Below are 19,169 nucleotides of genomic sequence, written 5' to 3' on the forward strand. Positions count from 1 at the left end.
AGGGGCGCACTATGTGTTGTACACCAGGGGGCGCACTGTGCATTGTACACCAGGGGGGCGCACTGTGCATTGTACACCAGGGGGGCGCACTGTGCATTGTACACCAGGGGGGCGCACTGTGCTTTGTACACCAGCAAGTGCAACAATCCCTTGATACTGGACCTAGTTCAGCTGTAAGGAAAAAATGAGTGTTTTTTCTTATTTTAGCATGGCTGCAGGATTGTGTTGACAGCTCCTCTAGATCGGATTCCTTCTAAGATACCACAACTACCACAATGCAATAAAATATTTATTCTCTTTCCTTTACAAAAAAAACAGAAGGGAAACGGTAAGAACAATCAAGTGAAAAAAAAAAACGATCCTGTAGTGCGGACTTCTGCTCTGTGTAGTGGGACGGGCGGTGGGGTGACGGAACGCGTAGGAAGAAGAGGGACACCTCCGTCACATAGTCACAGTTTATGGAAAGTCACTCTTTTCACCGCGTGGACAGACTTTCAACCTGCTTTATATAAACAAATTATAAATACAGAAAATAATAATTAAAATAAATAAACATTAAAATAAATTAAATACATAATAAACAAAAATAAATAAATAATAAAAATGTTTAAAGGGGAAAAAAAAAATACAGAAAAAAATGAGTGCTTGGCATAATGTTATACACCCTGATAGGCAAACTCATGCCCCTGCTCAAAGAAATGCACATGCGTGAAGAACGGTTCCCAGAACTAGGACCGTGCGCCCGTCTACATGTGCACGTGCGTGTAAGCATTAGCGTGCTCAAGCATGTTTAACCACTTCAGCCCCGGACCATTTCGCTGGCCAAAGACCAGAGCACTATTTGAGATTCGGCACTGCGTCGCTTTAGCTGAAAATTGCGCAGCCGTGTATCTATTTACTCAGTGTAACATCTTTCACATTATACAAAAACATTAGGGTAAATATTGTGTTCTGTTTTTCTTTTTAATTCATGAAAGTGTTTCCCCCCCCCCCCCTAAAAAAAAAAGTAAATAATAAAAAATGTATGTGACATAAAAAATTTCAACAACCGACATTTTATTCCCTAGTGTCGCTGCTATATATATATATATATAAATAAAATATTTGGTGGTTCTGAGTAATTTTCTAGCAAAAAAAAAAAAGTAAATAATAAAAAAAAAATGCTGGAAAAATTGCTGCGCAAATACTGTGTGACATAAAAAATTTCAACAACCGACATTTTATTCCTTAGTGTCGCTGCTATATATATATAATATTTGGTGGTTCTGAGTAATTTTCGAGCAAAAAAAAAAAATTTTTTTTTGTAGGAGAGAATGCCAGAATTGGCCTGGTATGGTAGTGGTTAAGTACCGTAGTTTGGCGCCATTCCATGAGCGTGTGCAATTTTAAAGGGGTGATATATTGGGTATCTATTTACTTGACATAACATTGTCTTTTTTAGTTTACAAAAAATGTTTCTTATATATTGTGTTATTTTATTTATTTTTTGCATTAAAATTCAAGTGTATTTTTCCCCCCAAAAAAATAGCGTTTTAAAAATTGTTGCTTAACCACTTAAGACCCGGACCTTTAGGCAGGTAAAGGACCCAGCCAGTTTTTGCGATTCGGCACTGCGTCGCTTTAACAGACAATTGCGCGGTCGTGTGACGTGGCTCCCAAACAAAATTGGCGTCCTTTTTTTCCCACAAATAGAGCTTTCTTTTGGTGATATTTGATCACCTCTGCGGTTTTTATTTTTTGCGCTATAAGCAAAAATAGAGCGACAATTTGGAAAAAAATGCAATATTTTTTACTTTTTGCTATAATAAATATCCCCAAAAATATATAATTTTTTTTCCCCTCAGTTTAGGCCGATACGTATTCTTCTACCTATTTTTGGTATAAAAAAATCGCAATAAGCGTTTATCAATTGGTTTGCGCAAAATTTATTGCGTTTACAAAATAGGGGATAGTTTTATTGCATTTTTATAATTTTTTTTTTTACTACTAATGGCGGCGATCAGCGATTTTTTTCGTGACTGCGACATTATGGCGGACACATCGGACAATTTTGACACATTTTTGGGACTGTGTGACGTCACTGATCGTGTTACCTATTACAGGGAACACACGATCGATGACAGCGCCACAGTGAAGAATGGGGAAGCTGTGTTTACACAGAGCTCTCCCCGTTCTTCAGCTCCGGGGACCGATCGCGGGACTCCAGCGGCGATCGGGTCCATGGGTCCCGCGGCCGCAGTCACGGAGCTTCGGACCGGGTCCCGGGCGCGCGGCCGCGACCCACGGCTGGGCACTTAAGGAGGACGTACATGTACGTGCTTGTGCCCAGCCGTGCCATTCTGCCGACGTATATCTGCAGGAGGTGGTCCTTAAGTGGTTAAATACCGTGTGACATAGAAAAAATTGCACCATTTTATTCTCTAGGGTCTCTGCTTTAAAAAATATAGATAATGTTTGGGAGTTCTGAGTAATTTGCTAGCAAAAAAAAAAAATGATGATGTTTACATGTAGGAGAGAAATGTCAGAATTGGCCTGGGCTGGATGTATTTAAATTGTTACATTGTGAACATCTCTGTTAAAAAATAAAATAAAAAATTGTTACATTGTGTAATAATAAAATTTGATCTTTTTTTATAATGGATCTTTGTTGGGTTCTGTATTTAAAGTATTTTTCTTGAGAATTCTTCAGAGACGTTTGATATTTACAGATCTTTATACACAGAACTCACCTATTATTTCACATCTTTCTCTTCAGACACTTCTTTCTCCTGCAGGGGGAGACATATATCATATCACACATATACATATATATATATATATACTGTGTATCTATGCAGTCATTACATACAAGGCAGAGATTTGTATACTGAGCTTTTTATATAAATTATAGGCGGATATACCAGAGTGTCATCAATGCCTGACAGAGCGCCTATCACAGGGATCAGCAGAGGCAAATCAATGATCATTGGGCACAGCGACTGGGACTGGTCTGGGGTCAGTTTATTGTAATTTAGGGGCCAATTTAGGTTAGTGTTAGGGTGGGGGATTAGGGAATTGAATTTCACTTTCAAAGGTAAACTATCTAACCCCCCCCCCCCCAAAAAAAAAACACTTCCTGTCCCAAGATGACAACGTTTAATTGCCGTACTGCATAGGTGTGTGCATGGGGCATGCCAGGTGCCTGGGCACACCCTAATTACTATGTCTGGTGCCAAATCCTCCCACTGCCCGGGCTCCCCCCAACCCCTGTTGGCTTCCCTGCCCCGCAGTCTGCTGGCTTCCCTCCTCTCCCTCTGGCTGCTGTTCAGGATGGAGTGCGGAGGAGGGGGCTAGTAAATATGTAATTTACTGGCTCCTTTTTCTAAATGATCCCACTCACTCAATGTGTCCATTCATCATTGGAAGCATAGTAAGCTTTGGCAGTCTTTTGTCTTAGTGATGCTTCTCCTAGGGGTAACAGCCCCAGGAGTACTGGAACTCTCCTTGATGAGGAAAGAACAATTTGTTCGGACCTCCTGTCTATTTATTACCTCCCCAGCCACCTTCAGTATGCCCCATTCCAATGATTGGCCAGGGTATGATAACTATTCAGCTGATAATTTAAATCTTCCTCACTATGCTATGGAATCTTCTTCCATAAGCAGAGAGAAGCAATCAAACTCTCAGCCAGGAACCCTGATCAGACCCAAATAACCAACAACCACTCCACTAAGTACAGTGGGGCCAATAACGAAATTTACTAGGAGGGCGCTACACTGGTGTCTAATGTTCCTGCAGGCGACAGTATAACCCGAAGGATTAAGACTCTATGCCCCTCAATGGACTCCAAGAAAAGGATTTTTACAAAACTTCTTTATTCAATGTAATCACTTTGGTTGAGTTGAATGATCAGCTGAATGATGATATTGATACATTTGGCCACCAAAAAGTGGGAAATACTAGATTGAAGACCAGAACTACAATCCTCTGCTCTGGGAAAGCAGAGGTTTGTAGTTCCAGTGTCCACCAGTGTCTCCAAGCAGCCAGCAGACCCAAGTAATCAGTTTCCACCTGATGCTGGCTGCTGGGAGGGTATTTAGGAACTCTACTACTAAGTACCTCTTGCCTCAGTGTTTTGCTGCTGACAGATACTGCTAGCCGTTATCCTACTCTGGGAAGGCAGAGGTTTGTAGTTCCAGTGTCCACCAGTGTCTCCAAGCAGCCAGCAGACCCAAGTAATCAGTTTCCACCTGATGCTGGCTGCTGGGAGGGTATTTAGGAACTCTCCTACTAAGTGCCTCTTGCCTCAGTGTTTTGCTGCTGACAGATACTGCTAGCCGTTATCCTACTCCTGCTCCTGCCCTGTATGCTGTACCATCCATCAGGTGATTCAGGTCCTGACATTGACCAGAAGATCTGAGTTGTTAGTGTTGTCCTTTAAGGAGCCCTATCTGATTCTTATAAAGACAAGATTGTTTTGAGACCAAGGACGTTTTTTTTTTACTCTTCTTTTCACCTTCTTGAGGATATTGTGTTATCTTTCTTGCATCCAGCTCTGGTCTCTCCATTGCCTAGATGTGGTTATGACCATAAAGGTTTACCCTTCTGCCACAGCTTCCCTTAGGCACTCCCTTTCTGTCAATCAAGAAGGTCCTAAAAGAGGTTCTCAGGCCTCCGGATCCACTCAAATTTGAGAGGTTATTGTGCAGGCCTATGAGGTATAGTGCCTCCTTTTCCTTGTAAAGCCCAGTCCACCAGGGCAGTGAGCGTTCCTTGGGTCATCACCAGGCCTTGGTGTCACAGATTTGTAAAGTTGCGATTCGGTCTTCTGCACTAATTCCCCTATGTTGTGCAAGGTCGTCCTGTCTGCTTCTGCAGATGCTGGTTTCGGCAAGTTCTGCAAGTGAATTTTAACAGCCTTGGTTTCCCTTAGTTTGTTTTTTTGTGTATGTTTTGGTGTGACCCCCCCCCCCCTACACCCCCACCTGCCTGGACTGCTTTTGGATGTCCTTTGGTTGCTTATTACCATAAACCTTTATCCTTCAATGGATGATAGAGAAAAATTGGATTTCTGTACTCACCCTCTTAAGTAAATTGAAGGACACACCTCACCTCTTCCCATATATTATTGTTTTTCTGCAGGTGGGCGGAGTTTTAGCCTCAAGGAGGCTGGCCTTAAGTTTACTATGAGCCCTGTAGGTGGCAGCATAACTTTAGCTTACCATCAGATTCAATAGACTTAGATAAAAGGATTTTAAAGAGGAAGGAAAACCGGGTACAATTTTTTTTTAAAAAGACCTGCAAGAGAAAGGCATAATGAGCTAGTAGGCACAGCATACTAGCTCATTATGTGGCACTTACCTGAGATCGAAGCTCCCGAAGTCCGCCTCGGTCCCGTCGACCTCCGCCGCCATGTCCCCTGGAGCTTCTTCCAGTTTTGGCCGCTGCGGCCAATCACAGCCAGGGCCGCATGCGTGAAACCACGGCATTAACTCCGATAATGTCATTCAAAAAAACGGCATGCGCCGTAGACAGCGGTGCCCGTTTTTGTGAAAATATCTCCTTAACCGTCTCTTGCACCTACAGGTAACCCTTAATCTAGGCTTGCCTGTAGGTGCATGTCCTGTGGTTGGGTTTACAACCACTTTAAGGTGAGTACAAAAATTATATTATTAATACCTCTCCTTCCTTGTCTTGCAGTTTCTTCTCTTCCTGATCCCGCTTCTTTCGCTCCGCTTCAATCATCTCTACGAAATCTTTCTCTGCCTTGGCGATCAGCTCCTCTGTGTTCTCCTCCGGCTTGTCCTCCTTGGTCTCCTCCTCTTTACCTGGCTCGGCCTTGCTGCGTTCCTTCAGCCGCATCTCTCTGTGCCTCGCTTCCAGGATCTTCTCTCTCTTGGTCTCACGCTCGAACATCTGAGGGCAGATGGAGAGGTTATGAGATGAGCAAGTCACAAACTAGTAGATCGATATAGGGGGAGGGTGTATGCGGACTATAGCAGCATTAGAGACCAGATTTAAATACATATGTGAGACTTAAAGTGGTTGTTAAGCCACTTAAATGGGTTGTAAACCCATTTACAACCACTTTAACCTACAGGTAAGCCTAGATTAAGACTTACCTGTAGGTGCAACAAATATCTCCCAAACCTAAAAGGTCTAGAAGATATTTGCAGAAAATACCGGCACTGATGTCTACATGTAGACATCGGGTGCAGGCGCGGGGGCAGGCGGGTGCAGGCTCGGGTGCAGGCACTCGTGCCATTAGTGGCATCACCTGTGCGCATGCGCGGGGGCGTGACGTCACAGCACCGGAGCAGTGATACCCGGAAGTCACTCCGGGTATCATGGCAGTGACGAAGGAGGTCACCCAGGAGCGCTGTGGGGGCTTCGATCCCAGGTAAGTACTAAATAATGAGCAAGTATGCTATGCGATACGTATTCTTCTACATATTTTTGGTAAAAAAAAAAAAACGCAATAAGTGTATATTGATTGGTGTGCGCAAAAGTTATAGGGCCAGATTCAGGTAAGAGATACGACAGCGTATCTCCAGATATGCCGTCGTATCTCTGAGTGTGCGGCGTCGTATCTTGGCGCCTGATTCAAAGAATCAGATACGCCAGAATTTGTCTAAGATACGACCAGCGTAAGTCTCCTACGCCGTCGTATCTTAACTGCATATTTATGCTGGCCACTAGGGGCGTGTACGCTGATTTACGCCTAGAATATGTAAATCAGCTAGATACGCCTATTCACGAACGCACACCCGGCCGTTGCAGTACAGATACGCCGTTTACGTAAGGCTTTTTCCGGCGTAAAGTTACCCCTGTTATATGAGGCGCAGACAATGTTAAGTATGGACGTCGGGCCAGCGTCGAATTTTCCGTTGATTACTTAATTTGCGTAAATCGTTCGCGAATAGGGCTGGGTGTAATTTACGTTCACGTCGAAAGCATTGGCTTTTTGCGGGTTAATTTGGAGCATGCGCACTGGGATACTTTCACGGACGGCGCATGCGCGTTCGTAAAAAGCGTCATTTACGTGGGGTCACCATGATTTTGCATAAAACACGCCCACATCTTACAGATTTGAATTAGGCGGGCTTACGCCGGCCAATTTACGCTACGCCGCCGCAACTTACGGAGCAAGTGCTTTGTGAATAATGCACTTGCCTGTCAAAGTTGCGGAGGCGTAGCGTAAATAGGATACGCTACGCCCGCACAGAGTTACGCGCTCCCTACCTGAATCTGGCCCATAGCGTCTACAAAATAGGTTATTGATTTATGCCATTTTTATTTTATTTTTTTACTAGTAATGGCAGCGATCTGCGATTTTTTTATCGGAAGTGCCACATTGCGGCGGACACATTGGACACTTTTGACACTATTTTGGGACCATTCACATTTATACAGCGAGCAGTGCTATAAAAAAGCACTGATTACTGTATATGAAGGCGTTAACACTAGGGGGCGATCAAGGGGTTAAATGTGTTACCTAGGGAGTGATTCTAGCGGTAGGGGGAGGAGACCGATCTGTGTTCCTCTGTACTGGGAACACACTGATCGGTCTCCTCTCACCTGACAGGACGTGGATCTGTGTGTTAACACAGAAAAAAAAAATGTATAATGTTTGGGGGGTTCTTGGAAACACAGAGTCTGAAAAACAGGCCCTGTCTTAAAGTGGTTAAGAGGGACACCGGGGTGAGCGGGAAAGGGGTGAATGAATACTGAGCTGCAATAATTTGTGTCTTTAATATCCACCCGGAGTTCAGCCTTACCAGCTTTATCCCCTATCCCGGCCCTACCCCGGTGAAATGACCCATTATGAATGGAGGTGATGGACTCACGGCGGTGGTGAGGTTCTTCTCGTTCCTCTGTATGGTGCAGAGTCCCGGTGACATCTCCAGGAGGGTTGTCAAACCGTTCTTCGATCCGCAGGCCACAAATCGCCCGTTATCCTGTAAGCGGAGGCTGTAGAGAGGCTCGTCGCACACCTTGGGAGGAGAAATAACCAGATTTGTTATTATCTGCAATCGTGTAAATGGGTAAAATCCTTCAAAGATACGCATGGCAGGAAACAAAATCAGAGAACCTATTGCCCCATTACCCAATATTACCTGTAATTGGGAGTATTAATTGGCACCAAGCGCTAACAGCTTTACCCTTCCTGACAGTGCGGCCTTCAGCAGGTCACACAGAGAGGCCGCATACAGATTTTATTCCCCCATCACATATGGGCCTAAAACTGAACTCCAGGCAAATACCATATATACTCGAGTATAAGCCGACCCGAATTTAAGCCGAGGACCTAATTTTACCACAAAAGAAAAATGGGAAAACGTATTGATTCGAGTATAAGCCAAGGGTGTCCATCTGCATGCCTCACTGTGCCCATGCCTCACTGTGCCCATGCCTCACTATGTCCATGCCTCACTAGGGTGACCACATTTCCAAACTGCCATTCAGGGACACACCCCCTCTCTCTCACCTTCCCCCAAAAAAGATGAGGGGGGGCGGGGGGAAAGATGAGCGGGGGGGAAATGTAGTCTCGGGGTTGATGGGGAATTTGGCGACGGGTTATTTGTCAGGTGAATGTGCTACTTGCCACCAGCTGCAGTGCCGCTTGCCACCCATAGCCTGCCACCAGATGCAGTGCTGCTGTCACTCCCTCTGCATGAGCCACGTGCATTGAAGGAAAGGAGTGGCGTCACTATCTGGAGAGTGAAGATCACACCAGTTCCCTGCTAGGTGCGGCTGGGTGTCAGAGAAGGAGGAGGTGCTGAGGTGGGTGGGGACAGCAGTGCTGCACTAGGCGCAGGCCTCGCTCCCGGTCTCACTGTCTGAGAGTAAATTGTCACTGGTTGCAAGATGCCAGGCAGCGCCGGCCCTAGCAACCAGTTCCGGAAATGTAGTTATTAGTAGGGGGTGGCTGTGTCCTCTATTTCATTCCGGGACATTGTATTGTCCCAGAATGAAGGTGCCCGGGACCCAGGACAGACATGTCAATTGCGGGACAGTCCCGGGCAATCCAGGACACGTGGGCACCCTATGCCTCACTGTGCCCATGACTAGACCGACGTTTAACATGGGAGTCTATGGAAGGGGTACCCCACTTTAAAAAAAAAAAAATCGGTGCTCCCCAGCCTTAGGTCCCCTAGACAACAAACTGTGCACATTTGTAGAGGAGAAATGGGACTACATGTGTGCCAAGTTCCGGGTCCAGGGAACCTACGGCCGGCTGGTACCAGGTCCCCAAAGTCACCAGAGAAATTACTGTTTAACATGGGAGTCTATGGAAGGGGTGCCCGGCTTTGAAAAATCGGTGCTCCTCCGGATCACCTGTGGGTATAGGATTGTATATATTTCCCCCCCCCCCCTTCTATTGGTTGAACTAGATCAATTTGTGTTTTTTTTTTAATCAGACTAACAATGTAACTATGAGGCCTACGGTCAGTCTACAGCCAAACTGGTAAGAATTGTAGAGGTTGGTATAGAAAGCGTCAGACATCAGAACTCACTTTGAGGCTGAGAGAGGGGTTGTTCTGTTTGAATAAATAGTCCCAGACATCCAGGGTGCCGTCCATTTTGGTGGTCAGGAACACAGAGGGCCGTACCGGACTCCACGCTGCATCTGTTAAGTAGCTCATGTGATATCTAAATGTGAATCGCAAAAAAAAAAAAATCAAATATGTTTGAGTTGTTTACCCAAGGGAGGAAGCGAGCATGCTGACTAACCCCCAGCCAAAATGGCTCGGATGATGGGGGCAAGCTTACTGAGCGTCTCCCTGCAGGGATGTATACCCAAGGGAGGGGGCGAGCACGCTGACTAACCCCCAGCCAGAACGGCTTGGATGATGGGGGCAAGCTTACTGAGCGTCTCCCCGCAGGGTTGTAGTCCCAAGGGAGGGGGAAAGCAAGCTGACTAACCCCCAGCCAGAACGGGTCAGATGGTGGGGGCAAGCTTACTGAGGAGAAACAGGAAGTGAGAAATCCAGACAAAGAAAAAAAACATTTAGAAGGGGAATGGAAGGAAAAGGTAAGTGAACCAACAATGCACAGGCTTAAAGGAACCTATTTAGAAAATAAAAAACAAACCTTTGCAACCCCTTTAACCCATCGACTCCTCGAGTATAAATTCACCATTGCTTACTTTGTCCACATAATGGAGGATTCCCTGGAGTCTTCAGACCAGATCCGGGCCGTCCAGTCTCCAACTGTCAGGAAGTTTTTAGGGAAGAAGGGGTTCCTCTGCACGGAATAAATGGGTCCATGGTGCCCGCTGTAAGTGCACACAATCTTTTCGGCTGGAGTCTTGGCCTTGCGGTTACAGGAGATTACCATGCCCTGCTCGGTTCCCACCATGAACTTGGTTGGCTTTATGGAAAAGCAAAAGCAGATCATTGGTAATATACTTTATTCTATATCAAGTTTGACCTTTAAAGAGGAGTTGTAATGGGAAAGGCAGGCAGAGGGCAAAAGATCAGTCACCAGTATTTCCCGGCCTTCCCAGCCTCCCGCAGCTGACTTGCCATGCCTTGTTCTGCATGGTGTCTTCACAGTTTGTGTGGAGGCGGCCATCTTGGCAGAAGAGCGGGGCTTTGCTTCCTTATGTCAGCGCGCCCCCCCGATGGTGATTTGATGACCGGTGGAGGAATAATGAGGAACTGAAGGAGAGGTGGAGAAACCATAGATCTACAGAATGGATGAAGCAGAAGTAGGGAGATCTTTTCACTGCAGATCCTCAGGTACAGCTTCCTCCCCAGCAAGGAGAACAGTGAGCAGCACAGGAGTCCCATCACCAAATCTCACTCCAAATCTGGTGAGACTATCAGCCAGGGGCAGCAGTGCCTTAGATCAGTGGTCTCAAAACTGCCGCCTGCGGGTCGGATGTGGTCCTTTGCTTGCCTTTACCTGGCCCTTGGGGCACTTACACTGATACCAATGACTGGAGTGGATACTATTCCTCCCACTGATGCCAATGATGGGGCACTATTCCTCCCACTGACACCAATAATGGGGCACTATTCCTCCCACTGACACTAATGATAGGACACAATTCCTCCCACTGACACCAATGATAGGGCACTCTTCCTCCCACTAATGCCAATTATGGGACACTATGCCTGCCACTGACACCAATAGTGGGGTACTATTCCTCCCACTGACACCAATGATAGGACACTATTCATTCCACTGATACCAATGATGGGACACTATTCCTCCCACTGACACCAATGATGGGGCACTATTCCTCCCACTGACACCATTGATAGGACACTATTCCTCCCGCTAAAACCAATGACGGGACACTATTCATTCCACTGATACCAATGATGGGGCACTATTCATTCCACTGATACCAATGATGGGACACTATTCCTCCCATCCCACTGACACCAATGATATCGTTTTTATGCTCCCTCTGACCACCAAGCCTATTGTTTACTATCAATACCAGGGCATTTTCTACTCCCACTGGCCACAGTCTGGCCCCCCTAAAGTCTGAAGGGCATTAAACTGGTCCTTTGTTTCAAAAGTTTGGAGTTTTTATGGGTGCTGCTTAGGCACAAATAACATTCTCTCTATCATATCAAATCTTTACTTTATGCGTTTTGGTTCACTTTAAATATGGCTGCTTCCACACAGACACAATGTAGAACAAGGCAAGTCAGAAATTGAAAGAAAAAAAGAATCAGCTGCAGGGAGCCTCTAAGCAATGCTGATGACTAGTCTTTTGCTTGTCGTCTTTTTCGAGCACAGCTTCTGCATTACAGGTCCTTGTTAAAGGATATGTCCACACAATTACACTCTGATCAACAATCGCAGAGATAAAATCCCAGCTACACAGAAAGCACAATTAAGCCCCACACAGACGAAACGTATTGGGCGGATTCTTCTACGGGTGGAGAACCAAGCTGGAGCCATTTCTAATTTACTTTGGATTCATAGTGTGTTGAGTCTGTGTGCTGACGGGCGCCATTTTCCAGTAGTCTTGACTTAGAAAGCACATTGTGACTGGTGGACTCGTACTGTGACAGATGAACAGCAAGGCACAACTGCTGTACAGCACTACAGAGCAGGAAGCAGAGTCTCCTTATATAGACAATATAGCCCATGCACACAAGCGTATGAGACTGTACAATGAATATTGTGGGCATATTTCCTCACCCAGGAGACATAGCTGCAGCCTACAGCTTCTCATAGGTATAAATGGCTGTGAGGGGGTTCCCCCTTTAACGTGTGATATTGTACATTCTCAGGGTACTCACCATAGTTGGTTCAAACTCCAGTGAGATTCCGCCCAAAGCCAGGTCAAGGTTTCCTTTCTTTGTGATGTCCAGGATTAACTTTTCTGTCGGCTCGCTCATTTTTCGGATGTCCCACCACAAGACCTACCGGGAAAAATCTACAAGTCATCCATTACAGTAAACTGAAGTATGATTATTTTCTAGGAGTTCCCATATCCCATCTTCATGGAACAGAGAGAGGTTTAATTATCCGACCAGGATTAAAAAATGTAGATTATGAAGAATCAAGCAGGAGGAGTGAGACTTCCTTGCTTGGCTTAACAATGATGGAGACACAGAGCCAGAAACTCTTAAAGGAGTCCCCCCTAAAAGCAGTTCATCTGACCCACCAACTTCTTAGGTGACAACTTAAATCCCAACTCCAGCCAAATTCCCTAACTTCCATCGAATGGACCTTTGATTGGTTGTATTCATGTTTATTCATGTTTCCATTTCACCGCCAGAATTTTCCTGAGATTACCTGACCATCTGTGGAGGTGGAGAAACACTCGGTCCCAGTCTTTGATTGGAGCCAGATGACCTTGTAAACGGGATCTCTATGACTGTGTTCAATGACGGACAGCTCCACGGGTTGTCCTCCTTTCCGGGTGTCCCAGTATGCTGAAAGGAAAAGAAAGCATGGCATTTCATACAGGTACAATGTGCAAGACCAGGGCTGATCCTAGGCAGGGTGCACAGGGTGCTCTGCACCCAGGCGCCTCAGAGGTGGGGGCGCCAAAGCTCCAAAGTGCTCCCCTCCCTCCTCCTTGTCTGTGTCCAGAGGCGGAGCGCATGTAGCAGGTGATCCGTTTCCCCATCCCGCTTGCTCTCTCTGCTGGCAACTGACAAGAGCCCATACCTCCCGCTGTCCCCAGTATCCAGTCTGGGTACCACAGCGGAGCCTAGTACCGGAACACGTTCCGGTACTAGGCTCCACTAATTAATTCTGTCCGGTGTGCATGGAGCAGTCTCCGGTCTGCCCCGCCCCCTCTGCGTGTGTCGGCTCTTCTCCCATAGGTGGTGTGATGAGAGGCTTCTGGGTTGGCCGGAGCTGCTGCCAATCATCCCATGCACTCCTAGAAATGCTCTCCGAGTGCCACCCTCCAAGTAACCAAAGATGCCACGTATGCCCCGCCCCCTGTAATGTGCTTCTGCTCCTAGCGTGCCCGAGCTACAGGGATCTGTTGGACAAGTACTGATCTATGGGGACACCTTCTGTGGGGGGGGGCTCTGATGGGGGACACCTTCTGTGGGGGGGGCTCTGATGGGGGACACCTGTGGGGGGGCTCAAATGGGGTACACCTGCTGTGGGGGGCTCTGGTGGGGGACACCTGCTATGGGGGGCTCTGATGGGGGACACCTGCTATGGGGGGCTTTGATGGGGGACACCTGCTATGGGGGGCTCTGATGGGGGACACCTGCTCTGATGGGGGACACCAATGAAGACTTCTTAGGGGAGCATCTCTGTGTTTGAGTCGTAGCCATAGAAACATTTGTAAAGGGGAGGAGTTAGTAAGATAACCACGCCCATGTGGGGGCGCCAGAAATATTTCTGCACCCAGGCGTCTGTGACCCTAGGATCGGCCCTGTGCAAAACAGCTCTGTAATTCGACAAACAGAAATTGCAGCAGTAGCTGGTATAAGCAACGCAGCTCTGCAATTTGATCCCAAGAGTCCATGCACTATTCTCCTCCCTCCTCCACAGAACTTGCAAGAAGTCACCCTTCTGTTGGGCTGAGGAATGGGTTGGGGGGAAGAGACTGACAAATCATTAATTAGGACCTATCTCGGTGTAGTGCCAAAGACAGACCACCGTTAGGCTTGCTAGTGCATATCAGTAGGAGAATAGTGCGTGGACTCTTGGGATCATCAGGGCCCGACGTGCTTTTAAAGGAACGGCAATTCTTCTGGTCATCGAAAATGGTAAATATACAATGTTTAATCCATAATGGAATATGTCCAATATACATAATGGCCTGGATTCAAGAAGCAATTGCGCCTGTGTAACCATAGTTACACAGCGCAATTGCTTACTTGCCCCGGCGTAACGAATGCTCCTGATTCAGGAACCTCGTTACGCCGACTGCAGCCTAAGATATGCGCGGCATAAGGCTCTTATGCCCGCATATCTTAGGCTGCATTCTTGCGATGGCCGCTAGGTGGCGTTTCCGTTGTGCTCAGCGTATAGTATGCAAATTGCATACTAACGCCGATTCACAACGTTACGCGAGCCCTGCGTACGCAGTTTACATCGTTTCCGTACGGCGTCTTTCGCGTAAGGCTGCCCCTGCTATTAGCAGGGGCAGCCAATGTTACGTATACCCGTCGTTCCCGCGTCGCGAAATTTCAAATTTATGTAGTTTGCGTAAGTGATTCGTGAATGGCGCTGGACGCCATTCACGTTCACTTTGAAGCAAATGACGTCCTTGCGACGTCATTTGCCGCAATGCACGTCGGGAAAGTTTCCCGACGGAGCATGCGCTCTACGATCCCCCCCTACGGGATCATTTAAATTGCTTGCGCTTACGCCGGGCATTTTGCCGGCGCGCCCACGCAATTTACGGAGCTACGGCTCCGTGAATCAAGGGCAGCGCAGTAAATTTGCGGGGGCGCAGGGCAAAAATGTTGCCCTGCGCCTCCGCAAAAAAAAGCGCAAATGTACCTGAATCTACCCCAATGGTGGTTTATTTAAAAAATCATTTATACTTTTTATTTTATTGCATATAAAAAAACTCCCCTGAAGAAGACCAATAATTAAAAGTTCGAAACGCGTAGGGGTTATCATGTGAAACTCTGCACAACATAACGGGTTTATATAACATGAGCTGTATTTTTTCTGTTGTTGATGGGTCATGCGTTTTATGTCAGAGCCAGAATTGCTTTTTACAACTCTTATGTACTTATTAAATATATATATATATATAAATATTTTTTGATATAAACAATACAACTTTTTTATAGAATTGGATTGCTACTTCTTTCAATATAATTTCGCTGCTAAAATACCAAGTCATTGACTCTGATTTAAAGCATCTGTGCAAGATAAAGGAAAACCAGCAAACATGGCCTGTTGGGGGTACTCGAGGACGGGGTTGAGAACCACTGGAATAGACCACCCCTCCCCCCCCCCTTACTGATCTGTCCGTTGTAGCAGCCGCCAACCAGGATGTGAGAGTCTTTGGGGTTATACTCCAAGCTGACCAGCGGGGATACGGGTTTCAGCGTCAGTTCCGGTTTGTTTGGATTTTCTGGAAAAAGAAGGAGAAGAAAAAAATGTTTATTTTCTCAGGAAGACGTAGAAAGCGTCCATCATACATTTATGGGGTTCTGAGAAAATAAAATACAGATTTTTACATGTAGGTGAGAAATGTCAGAATTGGGAACTAGTAAATATGGCACTGAAATAAAAAAGGTCAGCGAGTTCAATCCACGACCTGATTTATATAAATGGTGTCCATTGAGTTGATCCCTTTTTTGTATTTATTTTTTATTGTCTCTATGATGTAGCTTTTGAATCTGATCAGATGGGGGCGCTATTGCTCACCGATATCCCAGATGTAGGAGTCGTAGCTCATGTCTTTGGGGGCTCGCTGGAACTCCAGACTAGAATAAGCCACGGCCAGCTTCCTGCCGCCATCCGGGTGCCAGGAGAGGTGGGTGGCAGTGCGCTTGATCTCACTGGGGTCCCTGTTGGCATAAAAACGATAGATTCGTTAAACTGGATTTTTACACTTACCAAACACGAAGGGCCAGATTCTCGTACTTTTGCGGTGGGCGTAGCGTAATCCATTTACACTACTCCACCGCAACTTACTGGAGCAAGTGCCGTATTCTCCAAGCACTTGCTCCGTAATTTGCGGCGGCGTAGTGTAAATGGCCCGGCGTATGGCTGCGTAATTCAAAGGGGGCGGCTTGTATTCAAATTAAGCGCGCCCCCGTGCCGATTAAACTTTGCATGCGCCGGGCTGAAAAAAAGCCCAGTGCGCATGCTCCAGCTCACGACGGAAAACGTCAATGACGCCGACGCGAGCGTCATTGATGTAAAGTCGTATTCAAGAACGACTGAGGAAAACAACGTAACCGACGGAAAAAGACGACGCGGACCCGACGCCATACTTAACATGGCATACGGCGGACTGGCGTAAGGTTACCCCTCATATAGCAGGGGCAACCTTACGCTTACGGAAACGACGTAAACAACGAGTACGCGACGCAAATTCGTTCGGGAATCGGCGTATCAGGCTCATTTGCATAGTCAAATGAGACCTGAACGTAAACGCCACCTAGCGGTCAGCGTTGTATTGCATTTAAGATCCGACGGTGTAAGTGACTTACACCAGTCGGATCCTAGCCTAATTCCGGCGTATCTTGTTTTGTGAATACAAAACAATGATACGCCCGCGGGAATTTCGAATTACGCTGGTGTATCAGTAGATACACCGGCGTAACTCTTTTGAGAATCTGGCCCAAAGACACAAGTGAGCCTAATGACAAAGATAAAAACTATCAAACAGTTATAAAGGCCACAACTCGACCCAGTTACTACTGATTGGGGATCAGCAGAGCTGGGGGTTACTACTGAGTGGGGGATAAGCAGAGCTGGGAGTTACTACTGAGAGGGGGATAAGCAGAGCTGGGGGTTACTATTGAGCGGGGGATAAGCAGAGCTGGGAGTTACTATTGAGCGGGGGATAAGCAGAGCTGGGAGTTACTATTGAGCGGGGGATAAGCAGAGCTGGGAGTTACTATTGAGCGGGGGATAAGCAGAGCTGGGAGTTACTATTGAGCGGGGGATAAGCAGAGCTGGGGGTTACTATTGAGCGGGGGATAAGCAGAGCTGGGAGTTACTATTGAGCGGGGGATAAGCAGAGCTGGGAGTTACTATTGAGCGGGGGATAAGCAGAGCTGGGAGTTACTATTGAGCGGGGGATAAGCAGAGCTGGGAGTTACTATTGAGCGGGGGATAAGCAGAGCTGGGAGTTACTATTGAGCGGGGGATAAGCAGAGCTGGGGGTTACTATTGAGCGGGGGATAAGCAGAGCTGGGGGTTACTATTGAGCGGGGGATAAGCAGAGCTGGGAGTTACTATTGAGCGGGGGATAAGCAGAGCTGGGGGTTACTACTGAGTGGGGGATAAGCAGAGCTGGGGGTTACTACTGAGTGGGGGATAAGCAGAGCTGGGGGTTACTACTGAGTGGGGGATAAGCAGAGCTGGGAGTTACTACTGAGCGGGGGATAAGCAGAGCTGGGAGTTACTACTGAGCGGGGGATAAGCAGAGCTGGAAGTTACTATTGAGCGGGGGATAAGCAGAGCTGGGAGTTACTATTGAGCGGGGGATAAGCAGAGCTGGGAGTTACTATTGAGCAGGGGATAAGCAGAGCTGGGGGTTACTATTGAGCGGGGGATAAGCAGAGCTGGAAGTTACTATTGAGCGGGGGATAAGCAGAGCTGAGAGTTACTACTGAGCGGGGGATAAGCAGAGCTGGGAGTTACTATTGAGCGGGGGATAAGCAGAGCTGGGAGTTACTATTGAGCGGGGGATAAGCAGAGCTGGGAGTTACTATTGAGCGGGGGATAAGCAGAGCTGGGAGTTACTATTGAGCGGGGGATAAGCAGAGCTGGGAGTTACTATTGAGCGGGGGATAAGCAGAGCTGGGGGTTACTATTGAGCGGGGGATAAGCAGAGCTGGAAGTTACTATTGAGCGGGGGATAAGCAGAGCTGGGGGTTACTATTGAGCGGGGGATAAGCAGAGCTGGAAGTTACTATTGAGCGGGGGATAAGCAGAGCTGGAAGTTACTATTGAGCGGGGGATAAGCAGAGCTGGGAGTTACTATTGAGCGGGGGATAAGCAGAGCTGGGAGTTACTATTGAGCGGGGGATAAGCAGAGCTGGGAGTTACTATTGAGCAGGGGATAAGCAGAGCTGGGGGTTACTATTGAGCGGGGGATAAGCAGAGCTGGAAGTTACTACTGAGCGGGGGATAAGCAGAGCTGGGGGTTACTACTGAGCGGGGGATAAGCAGAGCTGGGGATTACTACTGAGCGGGGGATAAGCAGAGCTGGGAGTTACTATTGAGCGGGGGATAAGCAGAGCTGGGGGTTACTACTGAGTGGGGGATGCAGAGCTGGGAGTTACTACTGAGCGGGGGATCAGCAGAGCTGGGGGAGTGGAGCAGAAGAAACTAACAATGTCACATGTGGTGAGCAGGAGAAACAAACAATGTCACACGTTGTGTGCAGCATGGGAGCAGTATAGCCGAAGGTGAGTGGGGACCGAGAGAGAGAGGAGAATCAGAGCTCAGTGTTACTAATGAGTGGGGGATCATCAGAGCTGGAGGTTACTACTGAGGAGGGCTGGATCAGCATTGTCGGGGGGTTACTACTGAGTGGGGGGGGATCAGCTACGCTTGGGGACCGGAGCAGGAAAAACTAACAATGTCACACATGGTGACCAGCATGGGGGCAATATAGTCGGAAGTGAGCAAGGACCAGAGAGAGAGAGGAGGATCAGCAGAGTTGGGGGTTACTACTGTGCGGGGATTAGCAGAGCTGGAGGTAACTACTGAGTAGGGAATCAGCAGAGTTCGGGGTTACTACTGAAAGTGGGATCAGCAGAGCTGGGGAATATATATTTAGTGGGGCATCAGCAGAGCTGGGGGTTTACTACTTAGTGAAATTTTAGCAGAGCTGGAGGTGGCTACTGAGTGGGGGATCAGCAGAGCTGGAGATTACTACTCAGTAGGGAATCCGCAGAGTTGGGGGTTACTACTGTGCGGGGATTAGCAGAGCCGGAGTTTACTACTGAGTGGGGAATCAGCAGGGTTTGGGGGTTACTACTGTGCGGGGGATCAGCAAAGCTTGGAGTTACTATTGAGTGGGGGATCAGCAGAGCTGGAGGTTG

The 19,169-nt window shown here is 47.3% G+C and overlaps 1 protein-coding gene across 3 annotated transcripts in view; it reads right to left on the reverse strand.

The window, feature by feature from the left end:
- Window positions 1–305: 305 nt before the first annotated feature.
- DNAI2 (dynein axonemal intermediate chain 2) overlaps window positions 306–19,169 on the reverse strand; it is a 29,905-nt gene continuing 11,041 nt past the window's right edge. For 2 of the 3 annotated variants that reach the window (XM_040330981.1, XM_040330982.1), the window contains exons 5-14: window positions 15,811–15,953; window positions 15,401–15,514; window positions 12,748–12,887; window positions 12,249–12,371; window positions 10,130–10,353; window positions 9,498–9,633; window positions 7,827–7,973; window positions 5,659–5,895; window positions 2,730–2,768; window positions 306–502 (exon numbers count right to left, since the gene is read on the reverse strand). In XM_040330981.1, coding sequence (XP_040186915.1) covers window positions 2,733–2,768; window positions 5,659–5,895; window positions 7,827–7,973; window positions 9,498–9,633; window positions 10,130–10,353; window positions 12,249–12,371; window positions 12,748–12,887; window positions 15,401–15,514; window positions 15,811–15,953 — 1,300 coding nt within the window. In that variant the 3' untranslated portion in view covers window positions 306–502; window positions 2,730–2,732. The remainder of the gene's footprint in view (window positions 503–2,729; window positions 2,769–5,658; window positions 5,896–7,826; window positions 7,974–9,497; window positions 9,634–10,129; window positions 10,354–12,248; window positions 12,372–12,747; window positions 12,888–15,400; window positions 15,515–15,810; window positions 15,954–19,169) is intronic. The other variant, XM_040330983.1, reaches the window with a different exon arrangement.

Source organism: Rana temporaria, chromosome 12 (assembly GCF_905171775.1).
Source record: "Rana temporaria chromosome 12, aRanTem1.1, whole genome shotgun sequence".
Lineage (NCBI taxonomy): Eukaryota > Metazoa > Chordata > Amphibia > Anura > Ranidae > Rana > Rana temporaria.